The sequence below is a fragment of the Drosophila sulfurigaster genome, chromosome 2L (assembly GCF_023558435.1).
Source record: "Drosophila sulfurigaster albostrigata strain 15112-1811.04 chromosome 2L, ASM2355843v2, whole genome shotgun sequence".
Classification (NCBI taxonomy): domain Eukaryota; kingdom Metazoa; phylum Arthropoda; class Insecta; order Diptera; family Drosophilidae; genus Drosophila; species Drosophila sulfurigaster.
The window spans coordinates 25,287,605-25,305,058 of record NC_084881.1 but is presented as its reverse complement, the minus strand read 5'-3'; the positions used below and the strand labels follow the sequence as shown (position 1 = coordinate 25,305,058).

General features: G+C 34.5%; 1 protein-coding gene across 1 annotated transcript in view; it reads left to right on the top strand.

Annotated features, from left to right (window-relative positions):
• LOC133835339 (GTPase-activating protein skywalker) overlaps positions 1-17,454 on the top strand; it is a 54,065-nt gene that overhangs the window by 19,778 nt on the left and 16,833 nt on the right. The window contains 1 exon segment of the mRNA XM_062265350.1: positions 1,236-1,773. Within this exon segment, the coding sequence (XP_062121334.1) occupies positions 1,626-1,773 (148 nt within the window). The 5' untranslated portion in view covers positions 1,236-1,625.

Sequence of the window (17,454 nt, the reverse complement as noted above, 5' to 3'; positions counted from 1 at the left end):
TTACCCTCGTGAGAATTGAGAAAAGATGAGGGCGACATTTGGGAGCCTTTTAAGTATTTTATGTTTTTCGTTTTTCGTTTTTTTGTTTTGTGTGCTGCTCGTATTTATATAAAGCACATTTAACTCTCTGTTCGGTTGAGTTGAGTTTTTATTGCCGGCGTTGTCGTCGTGTATTTTATGGTTGAAAGGCGCCTTGTCTACAAACTGTTGTTGTTGTTCTTCTTGTTGTTGGCCCAAATGAATTGAAATGTTCAGTATTCACAGTGCCCCGTGTCATTGAACCAATTTTGTGGGCGAATTCAGTTCTTGATGCGCCTCTGACTGACAAGGACTTTAAGATACATCTCGAATAACATGCGCAGCTATAAAGTCGAGTATATTGAGTGTTTATTTACCAACATCACATCAGTTTGTTTGACAGTCGATGGCAATTGATTGAGCTACACACTGTTGCCTTCTCCTTGTTTAAAGCACTGCAATTTGTATACCCGCTACCCATAGGGAAGAAGGGTAGTATAACTTCCTGCTGCCAGAGAATGTATGTATATAAATTATATATATTCTGGAGCAGCGTCAACAGCTGATCAACAGTATTAAGAAATACTTTTGTACGGAAAATACTGTCTATTTTTTACTACTAAGGTTACTTTATGGTATATTTTGTAAGTTTGTACTTTATCAATATACCAAACATAGTCGCGGTTATATTTTTTAGTATTTTTGTGGTATATAAATTTGGTATATTTTAAAATTAATACTGTTCTGAATTGCATCTTAGTATATTTTCGGATTGACATTTAAAAATACATAAATACAAAATATGATCTTTGGTATATTTTTAGTATTTTAGCGGTATATTGATTCGGTATATATTTTTTTAAATACTGCAATGTGTTATGTTTTTAGTATTTTTGCGGTATATTAATTTGACATTAAAAAATAAATACCGCATTGTTTATAAATACAAAATATGATCTTTAGTATATATTTTTAGTATATTTGCGGTATAATGATTTGGTATAATTTCAAATAAATACTGCACTGTATTGTACTTATAGTATTTTTGCGGTTTATTGATTCGGTATATTTTAAAATAAATACCGTACTTATTTGATTCCATAAAATAAATAAATAGGTTGCGGGTATCTCACAGTCGAGCACACTCGACTAAAGCTTTCCTACTTGTTAATAAACAAATTTAACAATTCACTTTTCACATTTCACTTTCGTTGCAGACTCTTCATTAAGTTCAGCACTATGCTATCGCAGTATTTGTTCTAAATCGTTCATTATAATGAATTCCGCGCGGCATCATCGTATTGGAGTGTTTCTGTCTCCATAGGCCACAATCACAAAGCGAGAAGAAATCACAAATTAGCAAAGCCACAAACCACAACAAACCACAATCAAGTTGATCTAGTCACAAAACATATAACTAAATAAATATAATCAAATAAATACCTGTTAATCAATTGCGCACAAATCAATCAAATTTGCCAAGTCTTGCATAGCAAAGCTAAAGAAGAAAAAACTACATTAAGGATTAAACGGAGCATAGATATTGCTCCAACAGACATTAAGCGGAGACCACGGATTTTAAGCAGAGAGTAAAACTGGCGAAGAAGATGCCGTATCATCGGGCGGACACATCGGCTCAGGCCGATAAATTGAGCGGCATTGTGGAGGAGAGCGATCTGTATGAGGGATTTGCTCCGCATGTGGAAACATCGGAGATCAAGACACTCGATTTCTACAATCTGCCAAAGCAAACTGGTGAGTTTATTGCACAATCAATTTTTGAGTTTTAAGTGTCAAACACACACAATTCTTGCTTGCAAGTTCGATGCTATTTTCTTGGTTTAGCATAAACAAAAGTTCTTGAAGATTGAACAAACAAAAATGATATATGAATACAATTTAAAACGTGGAACAGCAGGCGCATAAATTCTGGTTAAATAAATAAGAGTACGAAATTCTAATGAGCTCCATTTGCAATCAAAATAATAATACGACCTTTAACTACTCTGCACAAGAAATTAAGAACTCGGGGGCATAAACAGAACTTTTTTTTGTATAGAAAACGGGGTAGGAACACGTGTTCCATAAATATTTTGAGTAAAATATTAAATTATGCATTGCTTGAATGATTATTTGTTTGTGTTGCCGACAAAAATACATTAATCAATAAACAGCTGAAGAGAAAAGTGAACAGCAAGCAGCAAGCAAAACGCACAAAACAATTTCGTATAGCAAAAATAAATTAAATATAGGCATTTGTAATAATTACGGCTAATATGGCCAGAGAGCTGGGCCAACTGCTTCCACATTGCCATCGACTCAGACACCGACAAAATCTTACCGAACCGGCCAATTTGGCCTGGCCCCAAACCGAATCCAAACTCAGGCAACGTTTCGACTGGATTCGGTGTACACTTGATTTTTGTTTTCGCTTCTCATATCAAACTGTTTAATTTATATGTGTGTTTCTTTTTTGGGCTATTATAACACGCAAGGCGTTGAGCACGAAGAGATACTCTGTAAACTATATGAATTTTTATCAAAAAGTGCGTCAAAAACTTGATCCCAACAACATTTGATATAAGAACCACATTCTTTTCAATAAGGGAGAAAAATCGTATATTTTTCATACCGAAAATCTTATTAAAGGATACAAAATAAAACATTGTTTTCTTACAATTAATTTATGTTGTTATTATTATTATTATTCTGTTATATATGTTAATCATTTTAATTATGAAATACTTGTCATCGATTCGCGCAGTATTTAAACCCACGATTCCCTCCTCTCTTCAACTGCAATGAAGAATGCTTCGCTGAGTTATTAACGAAAATACGGAACTAAAATGTTGATATGAATTTTGATGGATTACAGAATTTTTTAAACCTAAGTTTAGTATTTTTGTTCTTAAATTGAGTCTGTTCAAATTAATGTAGTCAGTTTTAAGAATTTCTTCTTAGCGTTATTATTTTAGGAACACAATTTATAAGACGAATGTTCTTCATTTTATAGTAGAAACTGTTTTTTTTTTCAGTGTGAACAATTCTATTCCTTCGATATAGATCATTCTACCCTTTCAGTTCATAGCCAGGGTATAAATACAGCAAAAAATGAATAAATAGCTCGAAGGCTTCATGTCAAATTATGCTAACAAGCCTGTGTAAACATAAACATTAAAACATTATTCAATCGAATTCGTAATCGAAACAACAAAAATCAATTGAAATCGACTCTGCGCTGCCCTGTAGAATATTGAAATTCACTCAACTCTTTAAGAATTGACAGCATTCCAATAGAATTAATGATATCAAAATTGAATTATATGTTTGTTGAAACAGTCACGAGTGCTCATCAAATCTTTAGCTGTTTTTTTTAGGTATCTGGTTCTTAACTCTTTTGTGATTATTAACTTGGCTCTCTTTTGGTTTCTATATATATTTTTGTTGATTACATAATTTGACCCTTTTAATATATTTGTTTTCGTTTTAAAAATTTTTGTTTTTATTTTGTGCGCTACGCTCAGTTGATCTTTTGTTTATACAATTCGTTTTTATTTTCGTTGAGCCATGAAATTTTGTTGATTTCTTCTGCGTGTGTTTGTATTGCAAAATGCAAATTGCAATTTACATTTACACACACTCAATATATGTATAATATATATATTTATGCACTTTGCTGAGTCAATACATATTGTATATTTATCATTTATATTGTGGAAAGGTCCGTCAATTAGGGATTTAAGCGCTTTGAAGTTGGCTTTGTCATGCAATCAGCAATCAAAGCTTATCAATAGAGAAATATGAAATGATAGAGTGAAGGTTATTATACAACAATCCCCATTTGACCCAAATATTTTTGAACAAACAAACATCGCAAAACAGAGAACGTAAATGTGAAAAATGGGAAATTATCTGAGGATATCAATTTAGATTTGATGAAAGGGAAAAACGCGAAAAATCAAATTCATTTTCATGGCACATCAAAGGCAATTAAATTTTACATTTGCACCACATTTGAGCAGCTCAATCGAACGTTCTAGTATGACTTCTGTTCGGTTCTGTTTGGTTGGTCAGCTGTCGATATGGGTATCTGCATATAGATTTCATATATCTCCCACTCATATTTTGTCAAAATGCCAATGTGCATTAATGCCAATTGCAATTCGGTTCGAAATGCAATTGTGAAGCCGATTGGCCAATTCAATCCATTAGCGAAGGCTCCTCGTAGTCGCTGACGGCATTGGCCTTGATTTTGATTTTGAATTTAGTTTCTCTCATTCGCTATACTATATATACATATATGTATCTGTATCTGTATCTGTATATGTTGTAAACAGGCCTTGCACTTACGGATGTTACCTGCCATCGAGTATTTTTTCTTTCTATCTTTTTTTTGGCTTCATTCGAGAAATTCCTATTGGCACAATTATCATTTTTATTTTTCTTTCTTTCTTCTGTGTGCGACACACGCTAAATTCTTTTTGGGAAAATCCGATTGCAATTTTCCTATAATGTGTATATGGAATACAACAACAGCTTTGACATAATGCAAAAGAATTTTTCATTATAATTGTTGTTGCTTGTAGTTGTTGTTGTTGTTATTGTTGTTGTTATTGTTGTTGTCTTGATTGTTTGCTTGAGCACAAACAATAACGATTCACGTTTTTATGGCAGCTGGCGAGCGGCCAATTAATTTGTTTAAAAATAAATGCAATTTTCCTGCCATTCTCCTCCTTATTTTCTTTTTCTTTTCGTTGTTTTTTTTTCATCTTTCGTTCGTTTTTACTGAACTTAATATAATTTCTTTTTGCGTTCTGATAAAATTTCACATAAAATGGGGAAAATTATCAACTCAACTTTCTTTTGCTTGCCAAAGTGGTTTAACCCGTGTCCTTCTATTTATAGAACTCTAAAATCTATCATAGGCAAAGTGTATATTGTAGAGAAAACCAATTAGTCAGCGTATTTGTAGATTTTTTATGTTTGGAATTTTTTGTATCTCTCGAGTTTTTTTTTTTTTGTTGATAGATATTTAAAAGCTTTTTGCGTGCTGCTGCATTTAATCATCACATATGATTAATATTATTTATAATATCTGTCGGCCATATATCTTAAGTTAACGCTCTGGGACGCATAACATTCAAATGATCTTTGCTCAAATATTACTGATTAATCATACGCAGAGTAGGATGAAAAGTGCTTAGATGAGTTGTTGTCGATAAGTTAGTAATCATAAGATGCGAAAAAGAACTGAAGTTTAACAAGTATTCTATAAAAGTTTTTCTTAATATTCAAATGATCTTTGCTCAAATATTACTGATTAATCATACGCAGAGTAGGCTCTTTTATTGATAGGATGAAAGGTGCTTAGATGAGTTGTTGTCGATAAGTTAGTAATCATAAGATGCGAATAAGAACTGAAATTCAACAACTATTCTATAAAAGTTTTCCTTTGATATTTACTACAATTTTTCAGACTGAGATATTTATATTCATATTTTATGTTTAATTTAATATTTCTGTTTTGCTTTGAACATATTTTATTATAATGCAGAGTTGATTCTTTATAGTGCTCGTATATTAGAATTTCTGTTCAATGTTTAACTGTTCCCATTAGATTTAATCTAAAGGCACTTCATTTCTATAACTAATCTGCTTGGATGACCTAAAAATATGTTAAATATCTTGTCAATGGCCGCGTGCCATTTCTATAACAACAATTATATATATATAAACATTCATGCATATATCTATCTATATGTATAAGTATGTGTACTCTAGGATATATACTTATGTGTTCAACATCATCTTTATGAGCTTAACATTTGATATTTATTTGTTTTTGCCAAGTAAAATTTTTGCTTACGCAAAACAGAGCAAAAATGTTTTTGCTCCTGTGACGCGAAAGAACCAAAGACTTGTTGTTGTATTATGTATGGTATATGGCCGATGAAACAACATTCTCGTATTTGTTGTTGTCTTTTCCATTCTGAACAACAGGCGAACAAAAAAAAAAAACACCAATAAACTAGGAATTTTTCGTATGTTCACTGCGGGTGAACCTCTTCAAAAATTTTGATTAAGAAGTATATTTTATAAGTGTTTGTTATTCTTAATATATTTTCTGCGTTTTGCAAATATTCTTTTCGAATTCTTTTTCAAATCAGATCATGTCATATATACTATATATATATATGTATAATAATGAACACGTATATCATAAGTGCCACACGCGCAGTTTGGTCAATCGATAAATTTGATGAAGAGAAATGAATGCAAAGATGATGGGAATGAAACTGAAACAATGCCACGTCTCTTTCTCTCTCTTCCTCTCTTCTCTCTCTTCTCTCTGAGGAAGCAGCTACGTCAGTGGAGCACGTGCCCCCTCTAAAAATATGCGAAAAGTGTGCGAATGCTTTTGCAGAGGCATCCATTGAAGAAGATGCTTTTGCTGTAACTGGCCGAAACCAGTTTCTTTTGTGAGTTTGCCAATTTCGGTTTGTTTTGGTTTTGATTTTTATTTTTAGTTGTTATGCGTTTTTAAAAGCGTATTCCTTCAGCTATGCCATTCATTGATTTCATCTATTTCGGTGCTGCGATTGCGGGGGCGATTGCAATTTGTAACTTTTTCTGATTATTATTAATGTCATTTATTTACTGTCAATTTATTTGTTTAGTTTCCTTTTCTTTTGGGTGTTGTTCTTGGCTTTTGCTGAATGTTGTTTGAAAATTCTTTTCAATAAATTTGTTTTTCTTTTCAAAATTTGACCGCTTTGACCGCTGGCAAAATCACATCGAAATGGAATCGAAATGGAATCGGTATAAAACCACTTGAACAACATTTTTATAACTTTTGAATGGAATTAAAGATTAAAATGAAATGCAGTGTATTCGTAGTGCTTCTATAGATGGTTACGTGGTCACTTCTATTCTGGGATATGTTTTATTATAGCGTTCTCTCTCTCTCTCTCTCTCTCTCTCTCTCTCTCTCTCTCTCTCGATCTCTCGCTCTGCTCGCTCTCTTGCGCTGTTTGTTTTTCTTTAGATGATTAGATTAGTCCAATTAAAATGATTAAAGCAATCCCCTATATGCATAACAACAACAGCATATTTTATTTAAAGATCGCCAACAATTGCGACACTTTATTTTTGGCAAAGTTCAGAGATCAAATCCGTTAAAATGATACGACACGCCCACTTGTTTTCCTGTCTCCTCTTCCACTTCTTTGTCTCTTCTCTGTGTGTATTCACTTTACGCGCCGTTTCTTTATGTGCTTTTGTTTCTTTGATCCGCATCCACATAAAGCAATCAACATCTAGTGAGCTTCTAGACTCAAGGGAGGGCAAAGTGACGTTCGCCAGTAGATTTATTAATAATGACTGCCAAAGGCGACTGTATGTGTGTGTGTGTGCTGTATTCGTGTGCCAAGTCACGACAGCTTGCGTGCGACAATCTCACGAGTTGTTCTCAAAGTATTTCTCAGTGCTCTTTTCCAAAAAACAAAAAACTTTGCCTTACTTTTCGACTGACTTTTAATATCTCTAAATATGCTAGCATGTGATCTTGGGCAATCTAAACGTCAAGCCTAATAATACACATAAATAAATCACAAATTGTGCAGTCCATGAAATGTTCTTCAAACTGTTTTTCCGACTCTAAGTCTGCAAATGCAATTTGAGCTGTGTGTGGAAAAATCACGTCAATAAATGGACGTACGTGAAAGCCCCATGAAAAACCCATCGACAAATTGAATAGCTATCGCAAAACATTTATATATTATATTTGATTTTTATTGTGGACTACGCTTGAGCAATTCGCAAGCGTAAAAATCACATACACGTCTAATTGAAAGTCATAAATATTTGTAGTGCTTGACGGGAACAGCTGTTGAAATTTGCCAGCTGCCTCCATTGATTGATAGCAAATGAGGCGATGGATTCTACCGTTGCCTGTCCGCCCCTTGCCCCCTGCCACTTGCTCCTTCCTTTTCCCCTTTCAATTTGCCGTAAAAGTTGCAAATTTAATTTCGTTTGCCACTGAAAGAGGCAGCTGACCCCTATTAAAACGTAGCTAATCCATCACACAAAATCGATAAATGTTGCTGCAATGAAAAAAGTGTTGAAAACATTTTCCAAAAGCTTTTCTTTTATCTTGTGTCTTTTTTGTTGTTGGCACCACTGTCAACAGCAGCGCTACTAATTACACATCCGAGTGCATGAGTGTGAGTGTAAGTGAGAGTGTGTGTGTGCCTAAGGTGAGGTCAAGCGTTGAGTGTCGACACGTCCACTCAGACTCTGACGCTCTTTCTCTCTCTCGTATTGTTTTATTTACATGCTCTTTGATTGTCAAATGCTCGTTGATAAAAAGTGAGCAAAGATAGAAAATAAAAACAACAACAACAATAACAATGACAGCTGCATATTTAAATTAAGTTATAGCCGGCAAGAGATTACACTAGCTGTGTTATTTTTGTTGCCTCTCTCTCTCTCTCTCTCTTTGGCTCTTTCGTTTGGCGACTCTCTTATGTAGTGAATAGATAACATTGTTTGCATTTGGTGAAGATAACAGACAGAAATGGGAGAAGCGGGTCAAAGATACGAGAGAGGGAAACAACGCAGATTGTTCTAATGCAGCAGTCACTTCTCTATATTTTTTTGCATATATGCAATGCATTTGACACATGTTTATTTTCTTTACATTGAGTGCGTTTTGTATGCTCTTTTTCTTTATCAAATTTCAATTTGCATTTATTTTGCTGCAGTGTTTGCTTATGCGAAACGCAGCAGCTGTCAGCAAAGTAAGAATTGAAAGGGATTTGTTTGTGTTTGTCTTTCACACAGCACAAAAGTATGCAACGTTTTTTTGAGTGCAGCCACTCGAATTTCGAACAGTTGCCGGAAAGTATGCAGTAGAATTTTGCAAAACAAGCAAACTAATTATGGACGCTACTGTAGAACTGAAAATTAAACAAAGCAGTGAATGTTAATTAGAAATTTGAGCATTTCATTTATTATTATTTTTTTTATTACTATTTTTTTTTTAAATTGAACATTTTTAAAGTACTTTAACTGTGCTTACTTAAAGTACTATAAACTACTTTTAATTAAGTGTCCGCTTCCGCTTGAATGTCTTTCCACTTCACAATCGTTTTGGCTTAGTTCATTACCTTTGTCCACTGGCTTGCACACAAAATGGTCACATGCGGCCGCTTTGTTTGATTCACACTTCTCTGCGCCTTGCACAACAATAACAACAACCATAACGAGTACGGCTGAGATCACATGATGATGATGATGATGACAACAAAGTTGCTTTTAACCACGGCTAATAAACATGCACAGTTGATTTGTGCCGTCGCTTTTGCTCATTTCACTACCCATTATAAAGAATAACAATTGTAAAACAAAAATTAAATAAATTACAATTCCAATAACTTGTGAAAGGTGCAGCGATCGCATTTATGGCTCAATGAATTGTCGATAGCAGCTCGATTGAAGCTCCACAATGTTAATTGTTTAAGAATAATTGCTCAACAACAAATGAGTTGTTCCGGCATTTATGGCGCATAACTGTCGCGCCCCCCGTTTTAAAACAATAGAGCAACAAAACTGAAGTTGAACGAACTCGTAAACTTCAGTTGGAAATTGCCCGAAAAAAGCGCTGCTGCTGCTTTTCTAATTGGGAAAAAGAGCTTTTAGTGAGCTTTTCGATATGATAGCGAATGTTTGTGTAAACAATTAGATGCACCTGCTCGGGAGCGTAACTTGCTCTCTCTCTCTCTCTCTTTTGCACTCTCTTTCGGTGCTGCCCTTGTGCGCTGCTCTCTTTGAGTAACACGCTCGTAACTCTTGCTTCGATCGTGAGATCGTCGCATGCTCAGTTTCAGTTCAACCCTCGGGCGTTGCGGTTTCGTTAGCAGCTCACCACGCGCGCCTTTTGCCCAAAAGTTGTCAACCGTCCAACTGTCAACTTGCAACAACAACAACAACAACAGCAACAGCAACAACGAACATTTAACGAAACGAGTCGCGTGTCTCAGTCGATTGCTATATTAAATTACTTTAAGTATGTTTCTACTGCTTACGCACAACAAGTGTGTGTGCGTGTGTGTGTGTGTTATGTAAATAGCTGCAGCTTGCGTGTGTTCGTGTGTGTTTGTTGTAGCCTCCAAAAGTGCAATCGAAATGCACATTAAAGTCAAATCGGTTTTAAAATGACAACTTGTTAATTATCGCACCTCGCCATAACTCAGCTCTTGATCTCCCTCTCTCGCTCCCTCTCTCTCTCTCTCTCTGTCTCTCTTTCGTTGCGTACGTGCGTAAAAAGCTTAATTTCAGTCAGTCAGTCAGTCAATCAAAGCAGACTGCAAATATTACGCATACGCCGCATATGACGAGCACCTGTGGCTTGCTTATTGATTTATCGAGATCCACATATCGTATAGAACACAAATAATTGAACAATGGAGTCATAAATCTTACACAGAACAAGTTAAGCTGCCCTTAGGGGAAGCGAAAGTTTCAATTGAAGTAATGATTGACAATCAAATAAAGCACTTCAAGGGAAATTAAATTAGACGACTAAATAAGTTGCTTAAATATATTTGAGTACTACGTTTTGCATAATATGCAAATCATCTGCACGATTTCTTGACATTATTTAGTATCAAAATAAAACCAACAAAAATACGAAAACAAACATAAACGTATAAAGAATTTGATAACTATAAATTGGGAATGTGTTTTTTTTTCGCAAATTTGTATTTCTCTCTCACATAAATCGTGCGAATAAAACCGGTTGACGAATTGATCCACACTTTTGGCACGAGTTGATCTTTGATCCAAAAAATAATTTTTATGGCTTTGTGCCAGGCTCAAAAAGCCGCCAATAAACTAATCAATTGTTTAATTTGAGCATTTCATATTTTTACGATCATCATATAAATTTCGTATATCATATTTTTATATCCCCAAAAAATCATACTAAACACATTCGACACGGCTGCAGCTCGTGTCTATCTGTTCAGCACGACAGCTGCTCACTCCCACTTAAAAGGCAAAAATTTAATTAATATGCATTTGCAAATGAATCGGATCAGACTCAACTTTTCAGCTCGATGTGTAGAATATTTTACGAGCAGATCAGATCAAATATAATTTCGCTCACATGGAAAACTACCCAGTGGAGAGAAATATGATGAGAATCTCGGCATCAAAAATATATCAGGCCTGCTTTAATTTTGTGAACTTGTGTCATGTGCCTCTTTGTTTTGGGTTTATGGTCAAAACACAACAACAACAACAAACGACGTGTTAATTGTTGCTACTCAACATGTGCGACGCTCGATCAGAGTTAATTGAGTTTCATGTGCGGTGGATTGTGTCGCTTGCTTGTTGTTCTCCTCAGCTTTTGTTGTTGTGCGTATCTATTTTTAGAATATGCTAAATATGCAACGGGACGAATGCTCGTTGAGGGCCGTAAATAATTTAATTGATTAACAGATCAGAATCGTGCAATTGTCCAATAGCGTGATAGAGAATATTTGAGAGAATGATATTTTTCTTTGTTGTTTTCTTGACTTTAGTGAACCGGTTCAATTGTGGCTTAAATATGGTTCACTGGGCTAATTGTTTTGCTGCATTTTTCTCTTACAACAAATTATCAACTTTCCACTCAATTTCACAGTTTTATTTATAGCACAGTTTTTGGCGCAAAAAGGGAAAAATCCAAAATTATCACAGCTTACACAGCATCGAGAATCTAATGCGTAAATTGAGCCTAAATTTAGGAACCTTACTTGGAGTCAATTTAAAGCTCGTGCTTAAAATCTATTTTTGTTGACACATTGTTTCAATTAGCAAAATTTTGTCACTTTGGAGACGAACAAAACAAGAGACAACAACAACGACAACGACAACAACCGCAACACGAATTTTGCTGTTAATCTTGCCAAAAATAAAATGAAATAAAAACAAATAGGAAAGAGTTGAGAGAAATAAGATTACAAATGGTTGAATGTTATTGTTTTTTTTTTGCTTGCGGTTGCTTTGGTTTGTTGTAATCTTAAATTTAGCTGCGGCCGGCGGTAATTGTTGTTGTTTTTGCTTTAGTTGGCAACCAATGCTGAAACACAGCTGCGGCAATGTCGTCAAATCCAATAGCAACAAAACAAAAAGGTCTAATAAATTGCATTTACAATTTGTTGTCTAACCTCCCATCAGCAGCTTTGCATTGCAATTGAGGAATAAGGTTTCCCTTTTGTTCATTTTCCTTGCGTTTTCTTCTTTCCTCTTCGATTCGTGTGTGTATTGTTTCCGCTTTTCTTTTTGGCTATTTTGCTCTAAAAATTGCACATTAGATCATGTCACAATAATTTTATTTGTTTGTTGTTCTCTTCTTTTTTCTTTTGCTTCGCTTTGTCTGTTGATTTCAATTGAAAAATTTTTCTCGACCCTCGTTTATTCTCTCTCTCTCTCTCGACATGCTAAATGTCAATATAAGCGAAATGCACAAATTACCGGGAAATGCAGCGCAACTTCGATAAGTACTTTTCGGGTTAATCTCAATGTTTGCATTGGCATTATGCTCAAAATGTGTTCAGAGTGCAATCGAATTTCTTGGAACTCTGCAATAAAATTATGCCACAAGCTGTTTGTTTGTAGAATTAAATAAATTCTGTATCAATTTAAGATTTGTGTTGCTTATAAAAAGCGTACATTGAATATTAACTACAATATTTATGATTCCTGAAACTTTGGATGCAATCAGATAAAAATTGTATAAGTTATTTAGGAAATACTTTTGTATAGCAATCGATATACCAATAATAGCTTTCGGTATATTTGAGTACTTTGACAGTATATTATTTTAGTATATTTTTAGAATATATCGTTAAAATCTACTACAATACTACAATACTACAATATCGATAAAAAATTGTCAAATTTGGGCCTTCGGAATATTTCAGTATTTTTGTGGTATATTAATTCTAAATATTTTAAGTATATTATACTTGAAATCTGGTATATTTTGTGCATTTTAAATGCAGTACAATATCAATATACTATATTTAGAATTCGGCATATTTTAGTATTTTTATGGTATATTATTTTGGTATATTTTTAAATAATATCGTTAAAATCTACTACAATATCGATAAAATTATCAAATTTGACCTTCGTAATATTTCAGTATTTTTGTGGTATATTAATTCTACATATTTTAAGTATATTATAGTTAAAATCTGGTATATGTTGTATATTACAAATGTAGTACAATATCAATACACCATATATGAAATTCGGTATAATTTAGTATTTTTCTGGTATATTATTTTATTATATTTTTAGAATAAGATCGTTAAAATTTCGATTAAAAATTGTCAAATTTGACCATCGGAATAATTCAGTATTTTTGTGGTATTTTAATTATAAATATTTTCAGTATATTGTACTTAAAATCTGGTATATTTTGTATATTTTAAACGCAGTACAATATCAATACACCATATATGGAATTCGGTATATTTAAGTATTTTTGTGGTATATTATTTTGGTATTTTTAAGAAGAATACCGCAGTGTTTTGCTTTTACCCACAATGGATAGTGGGTACACTCGACTGTAGCTTTCTTAGTAGTATTATAACTGTATATTTTTGGCAGTTCTCTTCGAATGTAGAACTTTACGATGTGATTCAGCCTTTCAAATCGTAGTTAATTTATGACTCACTTAAATCATCATTGCCACACACACAAACACATTATATTCGTATTCATTCTCACTATATTTTGGCATATTTATCACGTATAAATTGTGCGGCGCACATGATGTGTCCATCGTCAATTAACAAACCTTGCGAATAATTGTAAATAGATCGTGAGCGCTGTGTTAGAATCTGTTCACGAATTGGTTAATAAACTACGTCAATTAGAATTAGTGCACATCAATTGGATGGACTTTCAATCTTCAAAAAAAAGAAAAAAATCCATATCTCAGATTGTGTCGAAAGGTTTGGCTGCCCATAAAGATATCTGATATTATAAATAGTAATCTATAATGGGGCACTCTATTAATTGCGAATTAACTTTATGATGGCGATTAATCTCAGAATTGGTTGCAGTTTATAATGGCTTTAAAATGTGTTCCTTTTTTTTTTACAATAATTTGATTATCGCTTGCAGCGATTAATGCGTATTTAATAGGGCAGATAAAGAGGCAAAATAGTTCAACTTATTTGTTTAGCTCAAACAAAGCGCCATAAGAGCTCGATTATAATTGAGGAAAACTGAAAAGTTCCCCCCTTAACAGAAAAAATATCTTTATTACAGCAGTTTAGCGATAAGAAACAATTGTATTTAGCACAGCACTTGACGTGATCTGACTGATTTCTCCAACTTTTACTAGGAATATGTATATGAATTTGTATTTATTATAGAGGTTAATTATCTGAATAATAGGTTTACAAATAACTACAAGAAAGTTCCAAAGAATTGCATATTAGATCAAAAAATATATGAAAGTTCTACGTAAATAGTTTATACTTTTTATCTTAATAATAAAACTATAAACTTGGCATGCGTCATCTAGATATGCATTATATTTTGTTGTTGGCCAATTTAGGTGTCGTTGAAACGTGACGGAAATTAGTGAAATTAGTGTTAGCAAGACATCGTGGGTTTATCCCTTCCTATCTAAAGTACGTATATCAAATTTGATCTGTTAAATTTAGACGAGAGGTGTTGAGCAAGAACTTTCTTGGCATTTGGTCATCACAATATTTGACTCATCTGAGAAAAGTCGCTTTAATGGCTAGCTATAGAAAATACTGAGATGGGCATTTCGAAAAGAAAATTGCCAATAATTTTGTCGGTTTTTCATGTTTTTCCCACATACACATTTTCATTTTGCTTTTTGCTGCAAAACGGGTCGACTAATTAATCATTTGGACCCAAAACACAACATTTTCACATTGGCCACGCGTTGTTTATTTTCAATATTCATGTATATGTGGGGCTATATACTCGAGTGATATATAGTATGTATGTATGTATGTATAATTGGTGGGTAAACAAATGGCGAAAAAGATTTCACGTACCTTGACTGACGAAACATGTGAAAAATCAATTTGTGTATACGAGAATCGTTCAACTAATGCTAAAAAGCGTAAAAAGAAAGGTAAACACAAAATGGGAAGCGGCAAATTAAATGTTTTTCTTATTTTTTTTTTTCTTTTTTGTTGCGGTTGCTTTGTTGAAATGCGGTTCGCAGCAAAAGGAAATAGAAACTATCACGTGAGATGAAACGAAACATTACAGCTGCTTAATAGAGGTGAATGGAGCATTGCCATTTATATATATACAGAGATGTGGAAAATTTGTGAATGAAAAACTGAACAGCTTGCTGAAAGCAAAGTGTTGCTGATGAAAGGTCAAGAATTATTTGTGGGGAATTGTTCTGAAATATAGAAAAAGGGAGCATTCTTAATATATTAACCATTTATAAATCAAAAATAGTATTTTTATTTGTGCAAAAATCTTAATATTCCGATTCCGACCATTTCCTAATATGGCAATTTGAGTTTGATATCGGAAAACGTTTCCATTTCCCTTCCACATATCTCATCTATCATTGCCAAACATTATCATGCCGACGTTTCTCATCAGCCATAAATAAGTCGGTTTGCATGTGTATCGTCTCTGTGTATATTAAGCATCCGTTAACACAGAAATTTTCCACAAATATTTCAACGATTTTCCACTTGCCACTTTGTTTGTTGTTGGTTATTAGGTCCGCAAAGGCGGCCCCAAAAAAAAAAAGAGGCTCATAAATCTAATTTGCTGTCTAAAATAGAAACTTGGCCGTATAAACAATTTTGATTGCGGCATTTCCCAACCTGAGCTCGTTACGTATACGTAACGTATGCAGGAATTTTAATTCTTTTGGTGGCTTTTCCAAGCATTCATTTCGCTGCATTGCCAAATCGTGAGCTTACGAAATTTCCCTCACTTTACAGCCGTCGGGGCTATTTTTAAAAGAATTTACACATAGATTTGGGTCGTGTTCTCTCACGATGTCATCCTCGCTCTCCTCTCCTACTCACACACACACACACAGCCACATAAACACACGTAAACATTGTCGTGTTGTTGAAGCTGTCAACGGACAGCGAACAGCGAACAGCGAGCAACAGGCAGGCAAAGAACGAAAACAGAAAACAGCTGTTGACGACGGCGCTAGCGATAAGCAACAAAACGAAATACTATGTGAACAGCAACAACGCGAGTAGTGAGCGCATCACAGCACGCAAGCCAAAAAAAAAACAAAAACAAATACACCCACAGCGAGAGAGAACATCATGAGCCGAAAAACAAAAAAGCTTTAGGCGCAAAGCTTGCACGCGCCAACTTGTGATCACACGTCGCTCTGCCGCGCGCCATCAAGGCACACGCCAATGCACTGCGCTCTCTTTGGGTCACACGCGCTCTCATTCGCTCCCGCTCTCTGACTCCCTGACTGGCTCTCCCTCGCTGTCTCTGTCGCTCTTTCGTACTAGCTGCCTGGCTAGCCACCCCATTTGGTGTTGGCTTTCGGTTTCGTTGCCGCAAGAAACTGAACGGCTGATCAGAAGATTGAACGCATTCAAACGAGTCGGACGTGAGTCGGACGTATGTGGACCGTTTACGGGGAATTATGAATTAGTCGGAATCGAATCGATTTCGCACTGAATTGATTTCGATTGACAGAAACCCTTTTTGCTGTTTTAATGATGTTTTTCAACTCACACACACGCACGCAAGCAAAAAGCAAACAAAACCAAAATCAAGCAACAGTTCAGTTTCAATTTTAATTCAACATTTTTGAAATTCTTTACACAACAAATTAACAAAAAACCGAAAACAAAAGGAAAGAGAAGAGAAGCAGCGCGTATGAAATAAAAAATAACAATAAAAAAAATATAAAATGTGAATTGATAAATTTGAATGTACTGCAAATTAAATTCAAGTGCTGCGCTGCGCCGCTCGCACGACGAATAAACGAGGCAACCAAATTGCAGAGCGCAATAAATTAAAACAATAAAAACAACAACAACAAAATATAAATAACAGACAAGCGAAAACAAAAAATCTACATAAATGTATTTGTTGTTGTGGCTGTGTCACATATAAAGTAAAGTAAAACAACAACAACAGAAGCAGAAGTTGACAAAAAATACTCGGTGCCAAATATAAGCAAAGTAAACCAAAAACAACAACAACAACAACAACAACAACGCAAACGCAAACGACGAAAGAAGCGACTCAAAAATGGTTGGCAAAGTTTTGGGCATACGCGACTTGGAGCAATTCAGCAGTCGACGAAGCAGCGTCTACGTCGATCCCGAGTGCGAAAAGTTCTTTGAGCTGCCCCTGTTTATAGCGGCCAGCTCGAATGATATA